Source organism: Serinus canaria, chromosome Z (genome assembly GCF_022539315.1).
Source record: "Serinus canaria isolate serCan28SL12 chromosome Z, serCan2020, whole genome shotgun sequence".
NCBI classification, from domain to species: domain Eukaryota; kingdom Metazoa; phylum Chordata; class Aves; order Passeriformes; family Fringillidae; genus Serinus; species Serinus canaria.
The window spans coordinates 49,778,986-49,800,369 of NC_066343.1; the positions used below are offsets into that span (position 1 = coordinate 49,778,986).

General features: G+C 41.2%; 1 protein-coding gene across 7 annotated transcripts in view; it reads right to left on the reverse strand.

Moving 5' to 3' along the window:
• Positions 1-4,898: 4,898 nt before the first annotated feature.
• KANK1 (KN motif and ankyrin repeat domains 1) overlaps positions 4,899-21,384 on the reverse strand; it is a 129,042-nt gene continuing 112,556 nt past the window's right edge. For all 7 annotated transcript variants that reach the window (XM_050986763.1, XM_050986764.1, XM_030236898.2 and 4 more), the window contains 9 exons: positions 19,333-19,551; positions 18,405-18,513; positions 17,178-17,387; positions 15,227-15,314; positions 12,350-12,569; positions 9,535-9,677; positions 8,769-8,969; positions 6,508-6,606; positions 4,899-5,890 (listed from right to left, as the gene is read on the reverse strand). In XM_050986763.1, the coding sequence (XP_050842720.1) occupies positions 5,828-5,890; positions 6,508-6,606; positions 8,769-8,969; positions 9,535-9,677; positions 12,350-12,569; positions 15,227-15,314; positions 17,178-17,387; positions 18,405-18,513; positions 19,333-19,551 (1,352 nt within the window). In that variant the 3' untranslated portion in view covers positions 4,899-5,827. The remainder of the gene's footprint in view (positions 5,891-6,507; positions 6,607-8,768; positions 8,970-9,534; positions 9,678-12,349; positions 12,570-15,226; positions 15,315-17,177; positions 17,388-18,404; positions 18,514-19,332; positions 19,552-21,384) is intronic.

Consider the following 21,384-nt stretch of genomic DNA (forward strand, 5'->3'; position numbering starts at 1 on the left):
TGGAGGACTCACATGGGACAGATCCCATGTTGGAGCAAGATAAGCAGAAGGAGAAGCAGCGGAAGCAATGGAATAACTACAAACCTCATTCCAGTCCTCCTGTGCCACTGGTGGGGAGGAGGCAGAGAATTCAGTAGTAAACTTTGGCCTGGGAAGAAGGGAGGGGAGAGGAAAGGTGTTTAAAGATTTGGGGGTTATTTTCTTGTTATTCAACTCTTGATTTGATTGGCAGTAAATTAAACTAATCTCTCTGAGTCTGTTTTGCCTGTGACAGTAACTGGTGAGTGATCTTTCCCTGTCCTTAACACACCAGACTTTTCTCTCTTTCCCTGACCATCAGAAGAGGGGAGTGACTGAGTTGTTTTGGTGGGCATCTGATGTTCAGCCAGGACCAACCCACCACAGATGCATACAGCTGTAAGACAAAACCATTTTGAGCATAACTTACTTATGTGCCTTGTTTTCATGGCCAAACAACCTGTCAGGAAAACAGAAGTACTCTCTTACAAACAACTTTAAGTTGTTAGAATCATCTTTGAAAAACAAAATACCACCAGCAAAATCTTTTTAGCATTTCCTGATGAGTTTCTTGTAGAGAGGTTCTCATGTGCAGGTAGCATGCAATTCTTCAGCTCCTTCAACAGCACTTTACTGTCCAGTGGTACTCAAGGTACTGATACACTGGCTGATGTTACAGGAACTAAAACCAACCAGGTGGCTCTGCTTTAACCAGGCACTTCTGTTCAGTGTATGTGTGCACAAAAATCCTACAGCCAAAGTGAAGTAAGGCAGGAATTTTTAAATTGACTTCCCCAGGCATTGCATTAAGCTGTGAGTAGTAACAGCTATTACCTCCACAATTCCAGACTGAAATAGAAAACAAACCTTTAACTGGGTAGCCCTTTTTTCTGATCTCACGGTAGCCATTTCTAAAAACATTTAATGCAAAATCCCCCTTGCAGGTCTTCCAACATTGCTCCTTGGTCCCTTACTTCTGTCCTTTGTCCTGCATCAGGCCTTCAGAGACAGGCCCAAGTATCACCCTATGAGGTGAACAGCTGAAAGCATCTATTTTTACTGAGGAAATGTTTGCAGTTAACGCACCTGGGTGCCCACAGAAGAGCAGGAAGGGATGAAGTTTACACGCCTGTATGCAGGCACTGAGTCCACTGAGGAGAGTTGTCTGCAGCTGCAGTAAGAGCATGAATGCTGTTTTGGCCAGCTTTGCTGGTGCCTTTCAAAGGCAGGAAGATGCCTGTAATGTTTGGGCTGTTTCCATTCCAGGAAACAGCTAGTCCTGTGTGTCAGGGATTGTTGCCAAGGCTTGCATTAATTCACACCATGGTTGAATTGGACTTCTACAGAGAGAAATCTCAGCCAAAAGTATGAGACACCAGGAGAAATGGTCTAAAAAGCTATTTCTAGAATAATTTGAGTTCTTCCAGCCGTATCAAGAAGATAAGACCTCTGAAAGTATGTCTTGCAAAAAATGTTTTCCTCAGTTGTTGATTTTAGATGAATATGTTGTTGGGTATTTTCCATAATGTAGAACTCCATACCAGTAACTCTCCCCTTTCAAGTGAATGACTCACCTAATGTATGACAATGTAACTGGAAAAAGACAGTGACATATTTTACAATCTTGAAAAAGTGCCAATCTTTTCTATATTCACTGACAGTCAGAGTTCAAAGGTGATGACAACATCATGCTTGGATATACTGATGAGAGTCAATCATCATCTAACCTGAAAAACAAATGCCAGTGAGAGTGTGTAGGGGGAGCTCAGGTCAGAGCTGGTATGCATGGTAAACCCCTTAATCCCAGCACCAGTGATAAATGCCATCCGGCATTAGTGGGTGGAATTAAACTTGGCTTGCAGAGGGCATCAGTGGATACAAACACTTTTGGGAACCTCTTAGCTATTTCCTGGGGAAGGGCCCAACCTCCACAGTATGAACTGCTTCAGGTGTCACCTCTTGGAGCTGGCAGAACTATTTAAGAGAACAAAATTTGAAAGGAAGTTATTATTCTTATTTTGTACTTTTTTCTTTAGGTACTTAATTCATTAAGTCTACCCTAATAGGATTTTAAGCCAGAAATGACATTCACTGACTTTAGAAATATAGTCAATTTTGTACTTTTCACCTGTATTTCCTAACGCATCCAAAATTTTGGTTCCTTTTGGCAATCTTCCTGATATCCTGGCATACCACAACAGCCTATTTCACCATACAACTAAAACTGGGGTCACTTTTCTTTAAATAGGCATTTTAGCCCAGGAAAATGAGGTTTTGGGGTGAAACTGAACATTGCACAGAAATGCAGAGCCCACAGCTTCACCTAACATTTTCTGAAGCTCTAGGCAGTCAGTTTCTTTTGCTTACTAGGAAAATGGCACCTAAATAAATTCAGGCACTCCAAGTTACATAGTCTGACACCTGTATGGTGTTATGGTGGTCAGATTTCTCCACAGATTTCTGTCACTTAGAAAATGTTTTAATTTCTGATATACCAATTATATTCAGAGTTGGGGGAAGAAAACAAAAGAAAAAAAGGAAGGAATGTTTATTCCACATTACTCTCCTTATGTTTTTGTTGCAGGTTAGAAAAAAGTATGTAAGTACATTTAGTGATTCTCCCTGTGTCATTTCTCACACAAACTACTGGACTAATTGTTTTAAACCCTTCTATAATAGCTGCACATCCAGGAATCACATCATGCCCAGGACTCCCATTGATTTGTGGAGGGAGAGTCAGAAATATGTTCTGACATGGAAAATAACAGTCATGGCCCTCTGCTGTGGAAAGCCATTATTCATGGGCATTTCATATTCTTTTTTTAGCTCCATTATGTACAAAAAGGGGGTTAGGCTACAGTATGTACAAATATCATGTGCAAATGAAGCTTGGCAACAGAGATCATAGTTTAAAAACTATTTTTGGGGCAAAGATCTATTAGACATGTTACTAATTAACCTATTTCCTACAGCAATACAGAGACACTACTGAAGAGGACATTATTGGGTGGCTCAGCATACTCAAAGTCAGACTTTGGAGCATAATCTACATGCTTTAAAGTTGCCATCACAGTGTCACAGAATCACAGCATATCTCAAGTTAGAACAGACACATAAAGTCCAACTTTATGTGGAGTCCCTGCTCCTCTAAAGATTACCTAAATCTACTGTCATGTATGATCACTAACTCCCTTAAAAAAGCACAAGTAGTCTAGTTTTGGTCAATCCAGTGCTAAATAAAAATTATATTCTTGGCAAAACTGGAATTAGAAACCTTTTTGTTCTCCAAATTCTGTCCTGGCAGCATGTCTCTCTGCTAGGCAAGAATTTAATCCATGAGATATAGGCAAGCATGTATTAAGTAAGTGAACTGGATTTTCTGTGAAATTAGATTAAATTCTGGAGAAGGATTAAAGCAGTCATCCATTTTCTTTACTTCTTCAGCTTGATTTGTTTATCTCTAGCCCCATGTGTATTTTAAACTCATGAAGACAAGAACAGATTATCTTGACTTTGCTTTCCAGACAGCTGTTCAGACTGGGGCAGGAGATGTCAGTTCAACAGATCTGAAAAAGACTCAGAAAAAACTCTTGCCTTGCCCAAGCCAGGGAGATCCAACTTGCAGCGATTCTGTTTAATGATAAAACCACCCAGATCCTAAGTGAATGAGGAATTCATTGGGAAGCTTGCACTGCTGTTGTGTAGTATGTGTGACACAACCTCAGGTTATTGGGTGGATCCCTATGTGCAGCACTTTGCTATGCAGGACAGCCTGCACCCACTGGCTCTTGACAGATGGCAAAGTGAGGGAGATGTTCCTGGTGGTATGGGGTGGGTTTTTTTATTGTTTTGTTTTGTGGTGGGTTGGTTTTTTTTTTGTTTTTATTTGCATTTTGTTGTTGTTTGTTATTTTTTGCAGCTGCTGCTGCTCTTTGCTGTCAGTCTTGTGTCAGAGGAAGACCTTATTTTCACAGTAATTTGGCTTGCTGGGTGATGTGCCTCTCGATACCTAACATGCAGGATCCAGGTAAGAGAGCATCCACACATTAAGCTAAGTGAAGAGTGAGAAGAAAAGTTGGCCAGAGAGGTGCAAGAGTAAAAACTGACTGACATCAAGGGGCAGGGGGGCTTATTTGGGACAACTATGCTGTGTCTCCCCCTGTCAGAGACACTTCGGCTGCCCTTTGCTCACAAGATGCCCCAAGCACTGGGGTACTAGTCTGGCATAGGTTATCGCATTGCAGCTGCAGTGCTGGGGCAAACCACGTCCAGCCCGCAGACTTGGCATGCCAAGTCACCAAGTCAAGGCAGGCCAAGTGAGAATGGCTGCAGTGGGTCCCTATTTCAAAGGGGCTATGTAGGAAAAGCTGTTTGATAAGGACTTAGGGAGAGAAGGACAAAAGACAGAGAGTAACAGAACTGTTCAGATGCCTTGAAGGAAGGCACTGAGGTGTATTTCTGCCTAATCAGGCAGGTCAGAACTGACAAGGATACACAGGCACTAGCTTAGAGCTTGGTTCCATGCCATCTAAAAAGCATCCCCTTCACCAAGTTGCCAGGGTTGCCTGTAAGATAAAGATCAAAGGCTTTTACTTCAGGTAGCTACTTTTCAGTTCAAGTGAACTGCTTGAACACAGTCCTTCAACACCTCCCAAAGATGCTTCACATGGCTGAGAGAGGTCACTTCTTAACCAAACAGCAAAGGGCGCAGCCTGTGCAAGACAAGCAAAGGCAGATCATCTCGGGCAAAGGAAAAACCTCGTGTGGGGACTGTCCAGTCCTCCCTGCCTCGATTTACCAATTTAGTTTGTTTTCTTGTTGCAGTTGTAATGTGCAGCCTTTCTGGATGATGGCAAATCACAAGTAAAACAGGAGAGGAGTGAAACAGCATAATGAAATTTTATTCTGAAAATATGGCAAGAGTCTAAGGCACTTCAAACATTTCAATACACTTGACTAAAGTGAATGTGACAAGGTAATAGCATTCCATAAATACGCACCAAGATGTACACTCAATTACACTCAAGGGGAATATACAGCTGGTACCTCTAATTTTATTCTCCAATAAACACGTATGGAGCTTACAGACTGAAACAGTAATAAAAATATGGTAACAGGACATGTAATTCTTCATGTAGGTTTTAATTATTACGGAATATAAAATGTTGAAAATACTGTGTGAGTTAATTTTATAGATACTAGTATCTTTTATATAAAAAGTTATACATTATCCCCAATTAGCAACAACTTATTTAGTGAACTTCAGACCTGACAAGAGGCTCTATCCCCAATACCTACCCGCTCACCCACCAGCTCAAGATCCACGGAACTGACTACATAAGCAACTGCAACTTCTGAATTTCAAAGTAATTAAAAACATGAAAATCATGTTGGAATGAAATTTATGAAAAGTTTACTGTGATGAAGTCTAGGCACAGTAAATATATTTTAGAATGACTAAAAATAAGTCACTGGGAAACCCCTGCATGGATAGCTTTAGAAGTCTTAATCTGCACATAACATAAGGAAGGACAATCTACAACAAAGAAAAACAGGATTTATGCCAGTGTACAGAAAGATGAGTATGTGAGCAAAAGAACAGTTCTGGCTAAGGTTCTCCACAGAGCACTACTTAACTATATGCTTGCTTCAAGTTTACAGTTTTCTACCTTTAGGACTAGATCTCTGCTTTCACTTTGCTGGTGAGTTCAGGCATAAGACAATTACATTCAGTATCTGTCTCAGTAAAACAGTAACATTTAGCAGCTTAAAGATGGCAAAGAGATTTTTTACAGATATTTATACACTACTACTCAAATGTGGCTCTGTGGGTGGGACCAGGAGATGTCCTTCTGCTAAGCCTGGGAGTGCCCTAAAAGAGAATAAAGAACAGTTAATCAAAGAGAAATTATTCCAGCTAGCAGGTGGAAAACAACACAGAATTACTGTGTTCAATTCTTTACCTTTAATTGTACAGTTGGTTTTTTTTTTTTTAATTTTAGAATGAAAAGTGCCAGCTATCATACAGCCTACTGACTGCAAGTGCATATTGTTTAGACAGTGAGGTGCTCAGCAGCAGTTTATCAGGAGAGTGAGTCAGGGCTAGAGGAAAGGTGGATAGCTGCCAAAACACCTTGAACAGCTATGTTTCAATTTCCAGGTCAATAATTACCATTAAAATAATACAACAGCACCTCTGCACACTAGCCAGAATCAGTGAACCTTGCTAGTGAGCTATCTGCACCCCATGGTAATTAGGAGGAGAAGCAGGAACTGTCCCTCAGCCAGGCTACAACCTTCTGCAGTCAATACGTATTTTAAAAAGTACATTCCACTTAACAGCACAGAAATTGTCTTACAAATAAAAGTCAAAATTTCATGTGCTGTACTGCTGTACAGCTGTAAGGGAGTAAATTTCTTGTTTACATTTCACTATTATGTTCAACAGCAGCAAGTTAAAACATAACCTTCAGGAGGTTGTGTACTAACCGGTGACTGGGTTTTGGAGAAGTTGACATGGGCATAGAGGAGAACTGCTATGTCCTTATGTCCAGCTTCCAGGGCTATAGAAAGTGCTGTGCTGCCATCCTGAGAGAAGAAAGGAAGAAACAAGAGAATTAGTGCTTGTATGCTTTAACAGATCTCTTAAAAGCCTCATCAGCCCACAGAGAGGTGAAGTTATTAAGTGGAGGCCCTACTGCTCATATAGACAGGTTAATTTAGAGTCTTGTTTAATTTTTTTTTTTTTTTAAGTCTTGCACTGCTGTTTTATGAGGCAGTCCAATTGTCAAAGCCTCATAATTTCTGTAAACAAGGAGTCTCGATTATTGCTGTGGAAGAATGAGCACACTATTATCACTGTAATGTTACATGTAGTGCTGTGCAAGACCAGAAGATTGGGCTGTCTCAGAGAAACCACAATGTCAGTAACAAGTAGAAGAGATGATAAGGGAGGGAAAAATGCTGGTCAGATATAATGATAATTGCTGTATTAAAATGATAATTGTTGTGGTATAGCTCCCATCAACACTAAGAGAAATTGCACTCATAATTCCAAATGGTCCTTGATGGAAGTCTAAATACAAACAAATGGACTTTCCTAGTCAAATACTGTCACCTTAGTTTCTCAGAAGATACCACTGCTTTCATAAACAGCTGTTGAGGGTAGAAAGAAAGAGTATTTTAATCTGATTTTACTTACTAGTAAGAGTGTTTTATTAATTTTCCCTTAGACCATGTTTAGTCCAGGAAGACATGGATGTCAGGCAACCTGTGATATGAACTTGGTGCTTGGTTCACTGCCTGGCTTTTGACTCTTGCACACAGAAGTCTCTACAATAATGTCAGTATTTGAAATGTCTCACAGGGATGGAGCACACATTTCAGCCACTGCTGTAGCATTGGTATTGGAATGGTTGGCACCAGTTTTTAAATGCCCAGCATGGGACACAATGGACAGCATCCACATGGAAAGTGTTCTTATGAGACTAAAGCCAGCAATTATACATAAGTCTAATTGTCCTGAACAGACAGGGAGCTAGAAGAGCTGTCTACTACAGTGCCATATAATGCATGACAAGTGCACAACTAACACTCTCCAGTCATCAGAATATCTTAAAGAGAGGTGCTGAATCACTGTGGCACAAATTAGTAGGATGATGCTCAGCTTACTACTGATCATGCAGACTGGAAAAGCATCACTGTGACACTCAGAATAGCTTGGGGAATGCTAAAAATCTCCATCCCACAGCACAGACAAATCTGTGAATAAGCAGCAAACTGTGCTTGGGAAACTATCAAACTGGCCACAGGAATAGTTATCATGTCCCCATAAAGACTGTCATTATTGATTTTGTATCTGATAGTGCTAACAGCATCCAAGCAGCAATAATCTAGACTGCTCCTGAAAATGTTTGTTAGACTGAGGTCTTCTTACATTTTCCTCTCTGGCCAGAAGTTCCACATGGAACCACAAGGAAATGAGCTGCCTGCTGTAGCAGTTGGGTGAATGAAGAGAAATTATGTCCTTGCCTCTCTGCAATAGCTTCAACAAATAACTGCCCATTGCCCTCCCAAATCCCAAACCCAGCTCCATTTTAGTGTTCAGTGGGTAAAGCAATAGGAAGAAAGGAAGAGTATGCAAGAAATATTGTTAACAAGAACATGGCAAGAAACGAGCTAAGTCAATGTTTTCAAGCTTGAGAAATCTGTAGATCAAATTGTCTGTTGACAGTGTAGGCTGCAGTGGTCCCTGCAGACAAGAAATATGCAGGTGTCTCACTTGGCACTGAAGTCACAGTCTGTATCTGTTTATTGTCAGGACAGTGTAGCTTCATGACTAAGACTGAACCTACAGACTCAAAAGTCATGGTGTAGGAGCAGTGTGAACATCATTTCAAGAGAATTGTAGGGCTGATGTTTGCCATGGGCACAGACAAGCAACACACTGAGGCCCTAAGTCACCAGATAAGGTCCTATCTGAAAAGTAGAAAACTACTTTGAAAGGGGGAAGGAATGTGAGATGGAAAGGTGTTGAGCTAACAATGTTTTTTTCAATTCTGGCCACTAAACACCTACAGCTAACCACAGAAATTGCTACCAGGTGCGTCTGTTAGAAAATTAAAAATACTAGCCAAATAATCACAGCACTTGCTACCAATTAAGCAGAAGATTCATTGTGGTTGGTTCTCTGGCACTCTGAGTCGGACATTCGCCCAAGCAGATTTCAGAAGCATTGAAAGGCAACTCACATTGTCCTCCAGGGTGCTGTTACACCCGGGCTGAGCCAGCAGAAGCTTAACAATCTCCACATGTCCATGCTCACTAGCACACATCAGAGCTGTAGAGCCCTCATCATCCTGGATATTGACATCTGCACCACAGGCCAGTAAAGCTTTAACCATGTCTATCCGGCCATGACTCACAGCTAGCATCAGTGCAGTCTGACCAGCCTGCATGGAGAGAAGAGAAAAACCCAAATAACTACAGAGGCAATCAGTGGCAAAGCACAAACACTTTTAATTTTTTGAGACACTGTGTTTCTTCTGAGGGGGGGAAAAATTGTTATTTTAAATGGTACTCTTAAGACTTTGATTGCCATTATTTAAATACTTTTTATGTATCATATATCCCACATTCACATAGGTATTTATTGAATTAATGGAAGATATCCAATCTATTTCCAGACACTTGTAGTTTATTCAAAGGACCTAAATGCTGCAGAATTTGTAAATGCCACCCAAAATTCAGTAATAGTTCTTTCACACAATGATCAACCTTCATTTTTAGAAGAGGTCCAGACTTGAGGCTCAACTGCTGTCCACATCTCCATTTTGGAACTGCTGTTCCATTACTCCATATAGCAATCAAAAACATACATAAAAACCCCACAAATGGTGAAAGCAAATGAGAGCAACATTTAAACTGATAAGAGCAGGGATGGGAGCATGGAAGGAAGAATAAAAAGGCACAGGAGTACAGCAGTAAGAACTGTGCCTTGTGAACCATTTGACTGACCTGGCTGGCTTTAGCATTCACATCCCCACAGCTGAACAGTTCCTCCACTATCCTCATGTCCTTCTCCGCTTCCACAGCTGCAAGCGCAGCAAGCATGATGGGGGTATAACCAGCCTTGTTCTGATGATTTACATTACAGACATCTGCAGAGGGATGACATAATTTCTTCAGAAAGCAAGAACCCAAAAAGCAGTAATTGTGCTAATCAAGTGAATAAACTGTCAGTACAGCAGACTATAAAACGAAAAAGTAGCAACTGTCTTCACAATGGATGCAATTCAAGGGAAGGTAGAGAGGAAAAAAATTAACAAAGGAACTCTTGAGCCAAACAAAGCAAAGAATTCTTCTGTACTATGTGTACAACACAAGAGAGAGCACAAAGACATTTTATATGTTATCATTTAGGGCTTTATTTGTGCATTATTTTTCCCTTTTGTAAAATCAAATGGTCTGAAATTTAGCATGATATGCAGAAACACTGTCAGAATAGTCCTCAAGCTTTTCTCCCAAGGGCATGCGTACTGCAGAATAAAAGTGGTCCAGCAACACGGTCAATGGAAAAGATATTTCTCTTCAGCACAAAGTCTGTGTCTTCAGCACAATTTTCCTGCAATTGGTGTTACTTGAAAAATCTGCAAGTGTACTTCAGCATGTTTTGGAGCTGCCAAAAAACCCACCCCTTTAAATTAAAGACTGCTGCCAGTTCAACAGTGTATTTGACAATGAACAAAACTGCTCTGGGAACAAATACAGGCAAGTCCTCTCACCAGTGCCAGCAACCGACAAGAGTTCTCCTTTTTGTTCAAACCTGGCCTCCAGTCTGTCTCTGTTCCTAAAATTCTGTAGAAATTCAGCAGTGCTTATTGGTTTTCTGAGCAGCATGGTTTTCAGTGTGCTCATCATATTGGAAAGCAGGGACTCAGATTTACGTAAACATTGTCTGCAGACTAGAGGTTAAACTGCATCACAGATATCTTAACAAGCAAAAAAGGTTCAGGAAATTATTCAGATTGATGGGAAAAGGATTTTTTTTCAGTCAAAAGAACATTTCAGAAGCAATTTGAGTGTAGATGTAAGATATTGCAATTTTTTTCATGTTAAATAGACATTGGTGGTGATACCTTATAACCAGTAGACCAATACTTCTTTCAGACATTGTTTCTGTGAAGCCACTGAAGCCAGAGAACACAACTCTCTGCTAAATGCATTACATCCTGAGTAATGAATAACTCAGAAGTGGTGTGCTCCTACTCTGACTTGACTACTTCAGCAGAGTGTGTCTTCTGAGGTCACATTTAGCTCCTTTTCCATCTGGCTGAGGGAAATTGTTCTCCTGTTTGTCCTCTTGGTGACTCTGCTTCATGCTACTGGAGGATTCTCTCATCTCATCTTGTCCACTCTTCTCACCAAACACAGACACAGAGTTCTTGGTCTAAGAATCTACCTGTGCTATCACCACACTGCAGAGCTGACCACAATGACCATTCAGACACAGTCCAGAAGAAGACTGTTGAAACCTGAAGGAATCTTCCTATTTGCAAACATTTTCCAATGCTGGCATGAGCAATTCTCTCTTTCAGAGAGAACTACGTGGGACTAGTCATGATTATTACATGGTATACAGGTAATACCCCTGGTGTTCATGTGCATGCACTAGCTGCCATAACCTACAGGAGTCCTGATTTCCAGCATCAGGGATGAGCATGTTCCTGCTCTTCTGAGACACCTAGGGAAGCAGAGGGGCAGTTTCCTCCCACCACACTGTGCTGCAGAGCCAGCCTGCCCCGTTTCACCACGCTCCTGACATTCCCTGCATTCCCCTGCTGTGACTCACTCTTCCCAAACACAGACTGCCTTCAAAAGGACCAGAGATTTCAAAGTGCTCTCTTTCCCCTTGAGGAAGTCTCTGCATGTGTGACACATGTGCTAGGTTATCAAAGCTGAGATTTGTATCATTCATATCCTTGTTTATCTGATGCTACCTTTCTGATTGCTTGGCTTACACTCCAGACGTGCCACTGGCCTAGTTAAGCTTTCACAATCAACTGTGACAGGTTTTTTAACTAGTTTAGAGAAGCAAACTGCACTCAGAGAGCAAAACTAGGATTAAACAGATTAAACATCCCACCTGGGACCAATTCCAGTGTGTGACACCTTCCACTGGATACCATCTGGCACACTGAATGTGGGGAGCAGATACTCCAGAGTCTCCCCTTTGCCACTACCCTTTCTGCACATGTGTTTGCAAGAGGATCAAGAAAATGAGGCAACAAAAGCAACCACATAAAGCAGAATCAGAGTGGTTATGAACTAGGAAAATGGTCTCTGTGACAGAATGCCATATTGCTCCAGTGTCTCAGGAAAGTAGCATAGATGAGTCAATGTGGTGGCCAGAAAAAACTTCCACACTGCTCTAGACAAAGCTAGACCAGCTTGCGTGTTTAAGATGGTATTTATACCTCAATCCATCCTTCTCCTACAGAGTGCTGAGCAGCATCTGTGCTGCCTCCAGAGAAAACTGCTGGAGACTGGGGCTGCAGAACTTGGGACTACAGGGCAAGAGTCAAGAATCTAACTATCTATCTCAACTCTGCACATAATTTACTTAAGTGTTTTTTTAACTACTTCAAGAACCTCCAAAGCTAGTAGCAGAAACAAAGATTCTAGGCTACCTAGGTGAGCCACCATGTAACTGTTAACAGTTAAAAACACCTGCTGGAAGAAGACCAAACTTGGCATCTAGTCCATCAAGAATTTCACCCATGAGAACTGCAAACCCAGGAATAATTAAAAAAACCCCATAAAGCAAACTTACTTGCATCCAGAAGAAGCTTTACAATTTCAAAGTTAGAATGTGAGACACTGTAATGCAGAGCTGTGTTTCCGTTTCCATCTGCCATGTTGATGATATGTCTGAGGACAGCAGGAGAAATCTCTTCAAAAGCAGTTATATAGTCTCCAACCATTTCAGGGAGAGCTGACTTCTGACTTGAGACACGAAACCACTCATGCTGGATGGTATTTAAACAAAACCTCTGCCAAAACCAAGACAGAAAAATTTACATATGGACAACTATTTAAAAGATTTTCCATCCTGTAAGTCAGCAATGCAGGTCATATCTTTTTTAGCCCAATGTGGGAAGAAAGTATTCAGCTCACAAATAAGATGTAGAGACTGAAGCATCCCCTCTGACTAAAGTCTGCTTTAAAACACCATTTACTTCCTCTCACTTCACCTGACTTTCACCTCTGACAGTACAGAATTTCAGGATGAGAATACTCCCAGAATTAACAGTCATCAAATACTGGTGAATGGAAAAAAAAAATACTTGCTTAACGATTTCCATCAAATACTTAACTATGTTTATAAATCACTGATAAACTCAAGACTTTCTCACTGGACTTAAAACAATACTAGGCTAAGTCAGACAAGCCCATTTCTGAGTCACAAATTATCAAATGCACAAAGTATATGAGAACTGGCTACACAGCAGTTCTGAAAAAGAAGAACTGATCATCACAGATGATTACAAACTGAACCCAACATCATATTGTAATGTAGAAAGTAAATACTGTTTTGGGGTGAATAGACAGATTTATAGCTTGCATGGCATGTGATGAAGTCCATTCTTTTTACCTTGTACTGTGAAGACAACACCTGGAGACTACTTTGTCTTGTCTGATCACTGAATGACACAAAATATTTGGTTGAAACAGTTTCAAAGATAAGCAGCAAGAATGAACAGAAGTCAAGGAAATCTGACTTACTGGGCAGAGAGGAAGGACTGGAGATGCTCCACTGAAAAGAACCACTGGGGAAAGAAACCGTGTAACTTTTGTTGCAGGAAAGAGGAAAAAAAGGAAGAACCTGTTCTTCACCTGAAGGCTGGCTGGCTTTAGTATTAAGACATTTTAGTTGCAGTGAGAAGATGCAGACTACACATTCAGAAAAAACTTTCCCATGGGTATGGACTGCGAGTGGGGGAGTAGGGGCCTCTTAGGGCCAGGACACTTGTCTGTTGTCACAAGGCAGGTAGAGCAGATCTCACTGTGAGCTAAGAAGGCTTCCACATTCATCACCAGCTCTGACTTTGAGACACTTTCTCTAACCTGGAAGGACCACCATATCTTTCTCATAAACCCTCGCCTGGCAAGGCAGCTAGTAAATTCAAAGGCAATTTTGCAGAAAGGACATCCAGAAAGTTTATATAGCCTCTAGTGAAAACATACCAGTAGTTCTAGAGGTGGTCTGTGTCTGGTAAAGAGAAAATATTCTACAGAGACCAGGGCTATCTATGCATCTGTACTACATAAACTATAGTGTGAAGTATGTATTCTGTGAACATAAAGAGTTGAAATGCAAACGTGGCCGTAAACTGACACAATAAAATTTTTTATTTATTTCAGGAACTACTGAGTGCAAAACACCACTAAGAAACTATTTTTAGTCACAGCATCACACACATTATTAAATACACAATACACATTAAAAATTCAATTAATCCATCACATTCAAAAAGATGCAGTCCACAGCTCTTTCTGGTGTAAAGAGCAGCTACAAGAGCTGAGTATGCTGGAAGAGGTTGGGACAACTCATACAGGTCCATAGCTATAGTGACATGTAAACTGTTTGGACAAGACTTCTTTATCAGCAGACAGGGACAACAGCTGATCAGTCTGCAGCTTCCATCTACAAAGCACTACTTGTACAGGAAAACACTTTAAGCACAAGAAAGAAAAATGTAAATTCAAATTACACTTCCAAGGCAGAGATCATAATCTGGTTTTGCCATTTTTGACACTTTCAACTCCAAGAGGGCTTAAAGCATTTGTTGTCTAAATGCCTAAACTACTCCTGAAGGACAAACACAGAATTAAAAACTATGTGTCACAACTATATGAAACAACCTTTCAAAACATTTCCTGGACCACAGATGTCAGCACTGGACACAGACAGTATTACTGTGTCATACAGACAACATTATTGTCTCTAAGAAGCTGCAGATGCTCTACAGTAGAAGAGAATGACACTATTTTGTTGCCTTTTATATCACTGCACAAGCATAACTAATGCAAAATTCAATTTCATATCATTAAGCAGTGTTCCTTTGCTTTCAGATTGCCCTCACAGAGTAGAGCAGGCAATCCCTATCTGAGGAATTTCCAATAAGGCAAATACAATTTTAAGTCCTGAGACTTGAGTATTTGTTAAGTTTTAACAGTAAATCCTCCTTACTCTCTGCAGCACTGATAAAAACCATCAGTGCAGTAAACAAGACGAACAGCATCCCTGCACATCACCTAGTGTTTCAGAGCAGACTCTGAGGTTTTTTCATAGTGTCTTCACCCACTGCAGTCTCCTAATGTGAGGCCTGACAGCTACCCAAACCAGTGCTAACCAAAAAAAAACCCCACAGGAATAAAAAAGGAATGCACAGGTGTGTTGAAACTGTGTTTTTACGTTACTGTTTTTATGTGTGTGCCTTAGGACAACAACACTGAAGCACACAAAGCACAAGTATCTTCTCTGGATGAAAGTGTCCTGGTAGAGAGAGCTTTGTGACTCTTGCAGGAAAGATGAAATCCTCTTCTACCTAGCCACTGCAGTGCTGGTCCCGTAAAACCAGAAGTAACCTCTCCCTAAAGTTTTTCTACTGCATCTCAAGAGAAAATTTTCACCTGTATTGCTTACCACATCTTTGTTGGTTAAGGCCTTGGGGTCATCAATGTTGTTTCTCAGCAGGTTACAGGCAGAAAGCATCTTTTCACTTAGCTCGTACCTGAGGAGGGAGACACAAAATACATGGCATGTTTCAATTTTTATCTTAGCGTTTCAGTGTAGAAACATTTGTTTTTCTGAAAGCTCTCTGAGGATGAAAGTTTCCAGGAAAGCCATCTGCTCCTGTCATGCAGAAGCCGCTCTGGCAGCTCTTCTCACAGACACTCCCTCCACACTGAATGGAGAGTGGGAAACACATTTAGTGCTGTAAGACTTGACAACCCTTCTGGTGGAAATTCTCACCTACTGCTGTGTGACTGCAGAGCACACTTCAGCTGCTGTGTGCTTTGATTACTTGATCGACAAGGAGAAATGCCAATAGTTGTGATGAAAACAGAATTAAGCAGTTGGAAACAGCTCAAGAGATGCCTCCCTGCCAGCTCCCATTCACTGGAACTAGCCCTTTCTCATCCCACCCACTCTGGAAATTTACTTGCTTTCTCCAGTCCTCTTTAATTTTTACTCCCTTGTCATTACAAATTTCTAAACTCACGGTATGCCAAAAAAAGGATCAAGAAGGCCAGTACCAGGCTGTGGCCAAGCATCTTTGCCTAAAATCTGCCCAGAGGATAATGGCAATTTTTCCAGAAAATTCTCCCAAAAAGCAGAGAAGCTAACACACTCATGTGTGTAAGATGGGCATTTTAGTCCTCATGAATTACAAGCCAGCTGCTAGTGCTAACAGAGCAATGAAATTCTCCACCCTTGCACAGACCATGGCCATACATCACTGCTCCCCTCAGAGGGCATCTCCAGAGCACTCAGCTTGCAAGGAATGTGCTCCTTAAGTACGATGGCTATCTAAACTGTTCTGCTGCTCTTCTTCCCAATCACCCCTTGCCACTGTAAATAAAAATTAGAGAAGTCTTTCGAGAGACTGCCCATCTTTTTATGCCACCTGTCAAACAACAGGCTATCCTACAGTACTGTATAAAGTAAGCTCAGGGCTCTTCAAAATACACACAGCTCCAGGGCCTCCAAGCTCTTAATTATTAATTTCTGCATCTCTTTCATTTAACACCTGACAATTACAGGTAACTTGATGCTAAGCTACATCTCCAGTGAAACATGACATGAATTTTGTTTTAGCTCTTTTACTGTTGTTATTCTACCTACCTAATTTTCCAAATTAGCACACTGGCAAACCCATTATCTGTAAGATATCCTTTCACTGTCTTGGTTCATACTTCCTTTTGCTGTTTGCTAACGAAGAATCAGTAAAAACTCACCACTTTATTCTTTCCATAAGTGCAAAAGCACAGACTTGTCTGTCAAATTCTACCTTAGACAGCAATTTGAAAAGTACCCTGAGACATGACATGCTGAACAAGTGTGTGATGGCAGCCTTGGAAGTGTGTTACAGTATATAATCTCATATCTTATGAAGCACATGAGCTCAGTGCTGTGCCCCATCACCTTACTGCGCCATGCCCGAGATGCTATGGGAGGTGCAAATGCAAGATGCACTCCCAGCAGCCAGCTGACCTGATGTGCATGGCTCAAGATCAATTTGTTTGCTTACACACCAGGACGTTAACAAGGCATTGCCCGCTCCCAAGCGAGTGCCAGTTGTGACCTGGGAGAGCCTCTGCTAGGGGAGACACCGGGGTCGGGTCTTTCTGTTAATGAATCATTTAAAGTCACTGGGGTCAGCTGCTGGAAAGGATACCCTCTGACACCTCCTTCCTGCTCACATACAGTCATTTTACCGTGAGACTGCCTCTGGCTACCCACTTGAGGAGGAGGGAAGTGGGCAGCAGTCGGGCAGTGCTGGGCTGATGCTTTCTCCTCAAGCACAGCCCCATGACACGAGGCAGAGGAGACATGCCTCAGAGGCGCACTCTGGAGAGGGTGGGCAGCCTACCTCTCTCTGATTTCCACCTCCTCAGCCTCACACTCTGGGAGGGGACTGTCCTTCTCTGCCCCCATGGCGCAGACCTCCGCAGCATGGGGGGAGGTCTGCTTCTCTTCTGTGTGCTGGTCACAGGAGTACTCGTGGCTCTCACACTCCTCCTCCGAATCTGAGGAGGAGCTCTCCTCGGAGCTGGAGTCATCGCTGGATGTGGTCTCATACCTGTGGGGAGAAGGGGCAGGGGCAGAGGTGCTTGCTCAGTGCCATTCAGCAGCAGTCAGTACCTGCTTGCACTGGCACAAGTAGAAAAAAGTCCTGAAAAAGCTTTGTCCTCCTGTTTTCCCCCAGAGACCTCTTCCACTCACTGAACTCAGTGTTACTGGCAAATGACACTGTCAGTATTATGTACACAGAGTGTAATGAAAGAAAAACAGTCTCTTTTAAATGTAAGTCTTAACATTTTATAAGACCTTGCCTTATCCCCAAAATGAAATTACTTTGTTTGGAGTAAATTGTACTGCCTTACTAGGCAGATATAAGCAGGGAAGCTAACAAACCTATGATAACTTTCCCGTGTTATATGTAATGATACTTTTAGCTAGTATGTAGGAAATTAGGTAAGTGAGATATTTAGGCTATAAACTGCACAAAGCATTCGTATCAAAACTAATCTGAGAAAAGGCCTAGAAAAGCTATATAAAAACAATTGGATGAAACCATTTTAAAGGTCTGAAAAACATTCTGGGAGGGCAAGTAATATTTTAAAAGAAGACAATTTTCCATACTGTCTTCTGTATTTGTATAGGAAGGTCTCTGTATATATTTAACACAAAGCCAGAAAAATTAATTCTAGGGCAATGGCATCTCTTGCTGTATTGTTTAAAAGTATAATGCTGTGCTTGTCAACTACCAAAGATATATATATATCTAAGTTTTTCTTACGACAGCATTGCCTGAGAAATGTCCTCATGGCTGTCTGAGATTGTTTCACTTTCCAGTGGTAAATCTGGCAGCAATCTAATGTACAGGTATTTGAGACTGATGCCAAAAATTACTTGCTGGCACAAGAGGATTAATTGTAGCTCAACTGTTCAATTCTTCCTTCTGATCCTTACACTCAGCAGTTGCACCTCAGCCTGAAGGACAGGCCAAACCTATGCATGTGTTCCTGGGTTCTTTCTCTTCTTCCCACTGTGAAAAGTGCTACAGTAACAGAAGTTTTGGAGACAGGTCTCTTACCCGCCATTAATGCCAACAAACTGCAGGTTCTTCTTGGTGTTGCTCAAATCCTTCTTCCCATCTCTTTTCTTCATGATAGATTTAAGTGTGTTCTCATTGTTAGCACATACTGTTAGGATGGGAGATAAAGCATACATATCAGTATAAATCTGTAGCCAGCTTTGAATGCAGCATTATTATAGCTGATTTTTCAAAACAACTCTGTATTTTTCAATAGCTCTCTCCGTAATTTACCATCTGAAGCTGGGTTTTCTAATATATATACACAGTCATGGTTTGACATGCACATTGGAAATACAGAAGAACAGCTTCAAAATCAGCTCTGGAAACTAGTTAAGCCTAACTTCTCTATCTTACAACATGCTATTAATCTTCACGATGTTTTAGAAAACTTAAAGAAAAGACACAAGGTTTTTGTTTTTCTTTGCCATTAGCAAAAAACTTTCAACACTGATATCTGTTATTCTGTTAACAAAATCAGTGTCAGAGAGCAGCAGCTCCTTGCCAAAATGAACACATTAATACAGATAGCATGTTTAACAATAAATGCAGCATATTTAACAAACTATTCAAGAGGTAGGTTCAAAATAAAGATGGTCTTTTAGATTTAGTATTTACTGAAAAAGCTTTAAACCAGTCTCTATATAAAGGACAGGCAAAAGATGCCTAAAAATGTAAGTATTTTAAAATTTATCTTCCAGTAGATTTTTCTCAGGAAGACACTAAATGGCATTTCACTGACGTGCTACAATCTGCCATTTGAAACCTAACCACTACCTGCAGACACACAGTGTCACACTCTGAACTTCCCCTCAGCTGCGTCTTTTCCTGCTTTTGCATTTTTGAGAATATTGAAAACCTTCTTTAACTGTATTTCATGTTCAAACTCCACCAGCATGATGAAAGGTGAATGTGAGCCAGTTATTACCATAGAGACCTGAGGCAAGCTGATCATCCGTCAAATTAATTGGAGTGAGAGCTTTATCCTGAGAAGAAAAAGACTTCCTTCCCCGAGCAGCTTCCACCAGGGGAGTCTTCCTCTCCTCCTGAGTGGGCACAGTGTCCTGCTCCAATTTCAGTGTTCGCAAATTTGAAGTTAAGTGTGTGTTTGCAAGCTGGCCATGAGGGATGTACTCCAAAGTAGCACCTGTCAAATGATAATATCTCCATCAATACTGTGATCCACAAGAAAAACAAAACAAAACAAAACAAACTAGAAAAAAAAAGCTTGTCCTTTAAAATACTCTTTTCTGAGGACCTAATCGGAGAAAGACTGTGATGATTTTCAGAAAATGCAAAAAAAATGGCTGTGAGTTTTTCTTTTGATAAAGATATACAATACAAGGACAAGCTATAAAGATACTGGCTTTAAAATGCATGAAAGGAACAGTCCTTCTTTTTCCTCTCTTTCAGTATGGGCAGTGATCTCATCTCCTGGCACCCTGGTCAGGGTGGGCTCACTGAGTTGCTCCTTGATAACATGCCTGAGGAGCACAGCATGTTCACAGGCTCTTAAGGTTCTTTCTGCCTGAACAGTAACCTTTTCATTGTACTTGCTTTTTAAGAAATGTCATTTTCCATGAAAGCAGAAAATTTTCAGGAAATTTTAGTTTTTTTCCAGTACTGAAACTAATTCTTAAAGCTATGTGCTTTGCCCAGTTACTGAGACAACTGCAACGAACTCCCACACACTACATTTCTTTTTTTTCTTTTTTGGTCAGGATTGTACTGAGCTAGTGGTTGTTTTTAAACCAAATTCCAAATCTTTGGGTTATACTTTTTTCCCCTTGCTGATTTGCTGGCGTTCACTCACTTTTTCCCATGGTGTATTCAAAAGGCAGCGCTAATTACACACAGACTTTTACAGATTCCCCTGGAGTTACTCCAGCTGTGCTATTACAACTTCTCTACAAATCTGCACAAATGCTTTTGTTTGTAAAACACACTGAGTGGTTTTTTGCACACATATGCCTCGCTAGTGATTTTGTTAGCATTCACGGGAAAAAAGCTGTAGTTTACCTTGCTTTTAACACTACTACTTTTTTTTTCCCACTCTTTTCTTGCTTTCAATGATGTGTGCCTCTATATTATTTTTTGACTTTGTATTTATCAAGAACTAAGGCACAGCCTTCTCATTCAAATATAAGTGGAACTGCACAGGGTGCTTACACTCTGCAGTAAGGTAAATTCCCAACATTAATTTTTAGACACACAGGTACATCTCTGTCTAGCAAGCTGTTCTGGTTAGACTGCCTTTCCTCCTTGCTACTTCACCTCAGTGAATTTTTCCTACAACAGGACATAACGAAGCTGATTTTTCCAAACATTGTCACTTCCCAGCAACTTCCTCCTTTTTTCTCCCATTCCCATCCAAGTCTCCGAACTTCCAACCAAGTCTCACCCTGCATGCATTTCCCAAAGCACCGTTCTCCAGCAGTGAGGCCTATTGCCCACTTTCATCAGCTTATAGCTGCCTTTTCCTCCAACATACAAGCTGTCTGCAGGAAAAGGCACGCAGCAGGGTATTGACCATCATGTCACTACAAACACAGCAAAGAAGCTTTTTCTTAAGAGTGAAAAGTGTGTGTGTGTGAAGGTGGCAGGGGAAGTCCTGCTCTTGTTTCCCCACCACTACCCACTTTGCAGCACCGACTGACTTTGGTCAGGTCTCCTCCCAACAGCAAGCTTCATCCCTCATCCAACAGCTGAGAAGAAGAGGGCTGCCAAGGTGATAGAACTCCAAGGCAAAACCCATGATTTTTAAACTCCCTTAGCTGAAAAACAAGGGAACTGTCTCTTGGCTAGCTTGGAGCTGTGACAGGTACAATTAAAGAGTACCAAGCACAGTAACCGCTTCCAGCTGCAGCTGGTGGTGGCTGCCTGGGCTGGTTTTACCAGGTCACCCCTTCTGCTCCAGACTGGCCTCTGAGGACATGAAAAGGAGTGAAGGAAACCTGCTCTGAAGCATCCAGGGACATGC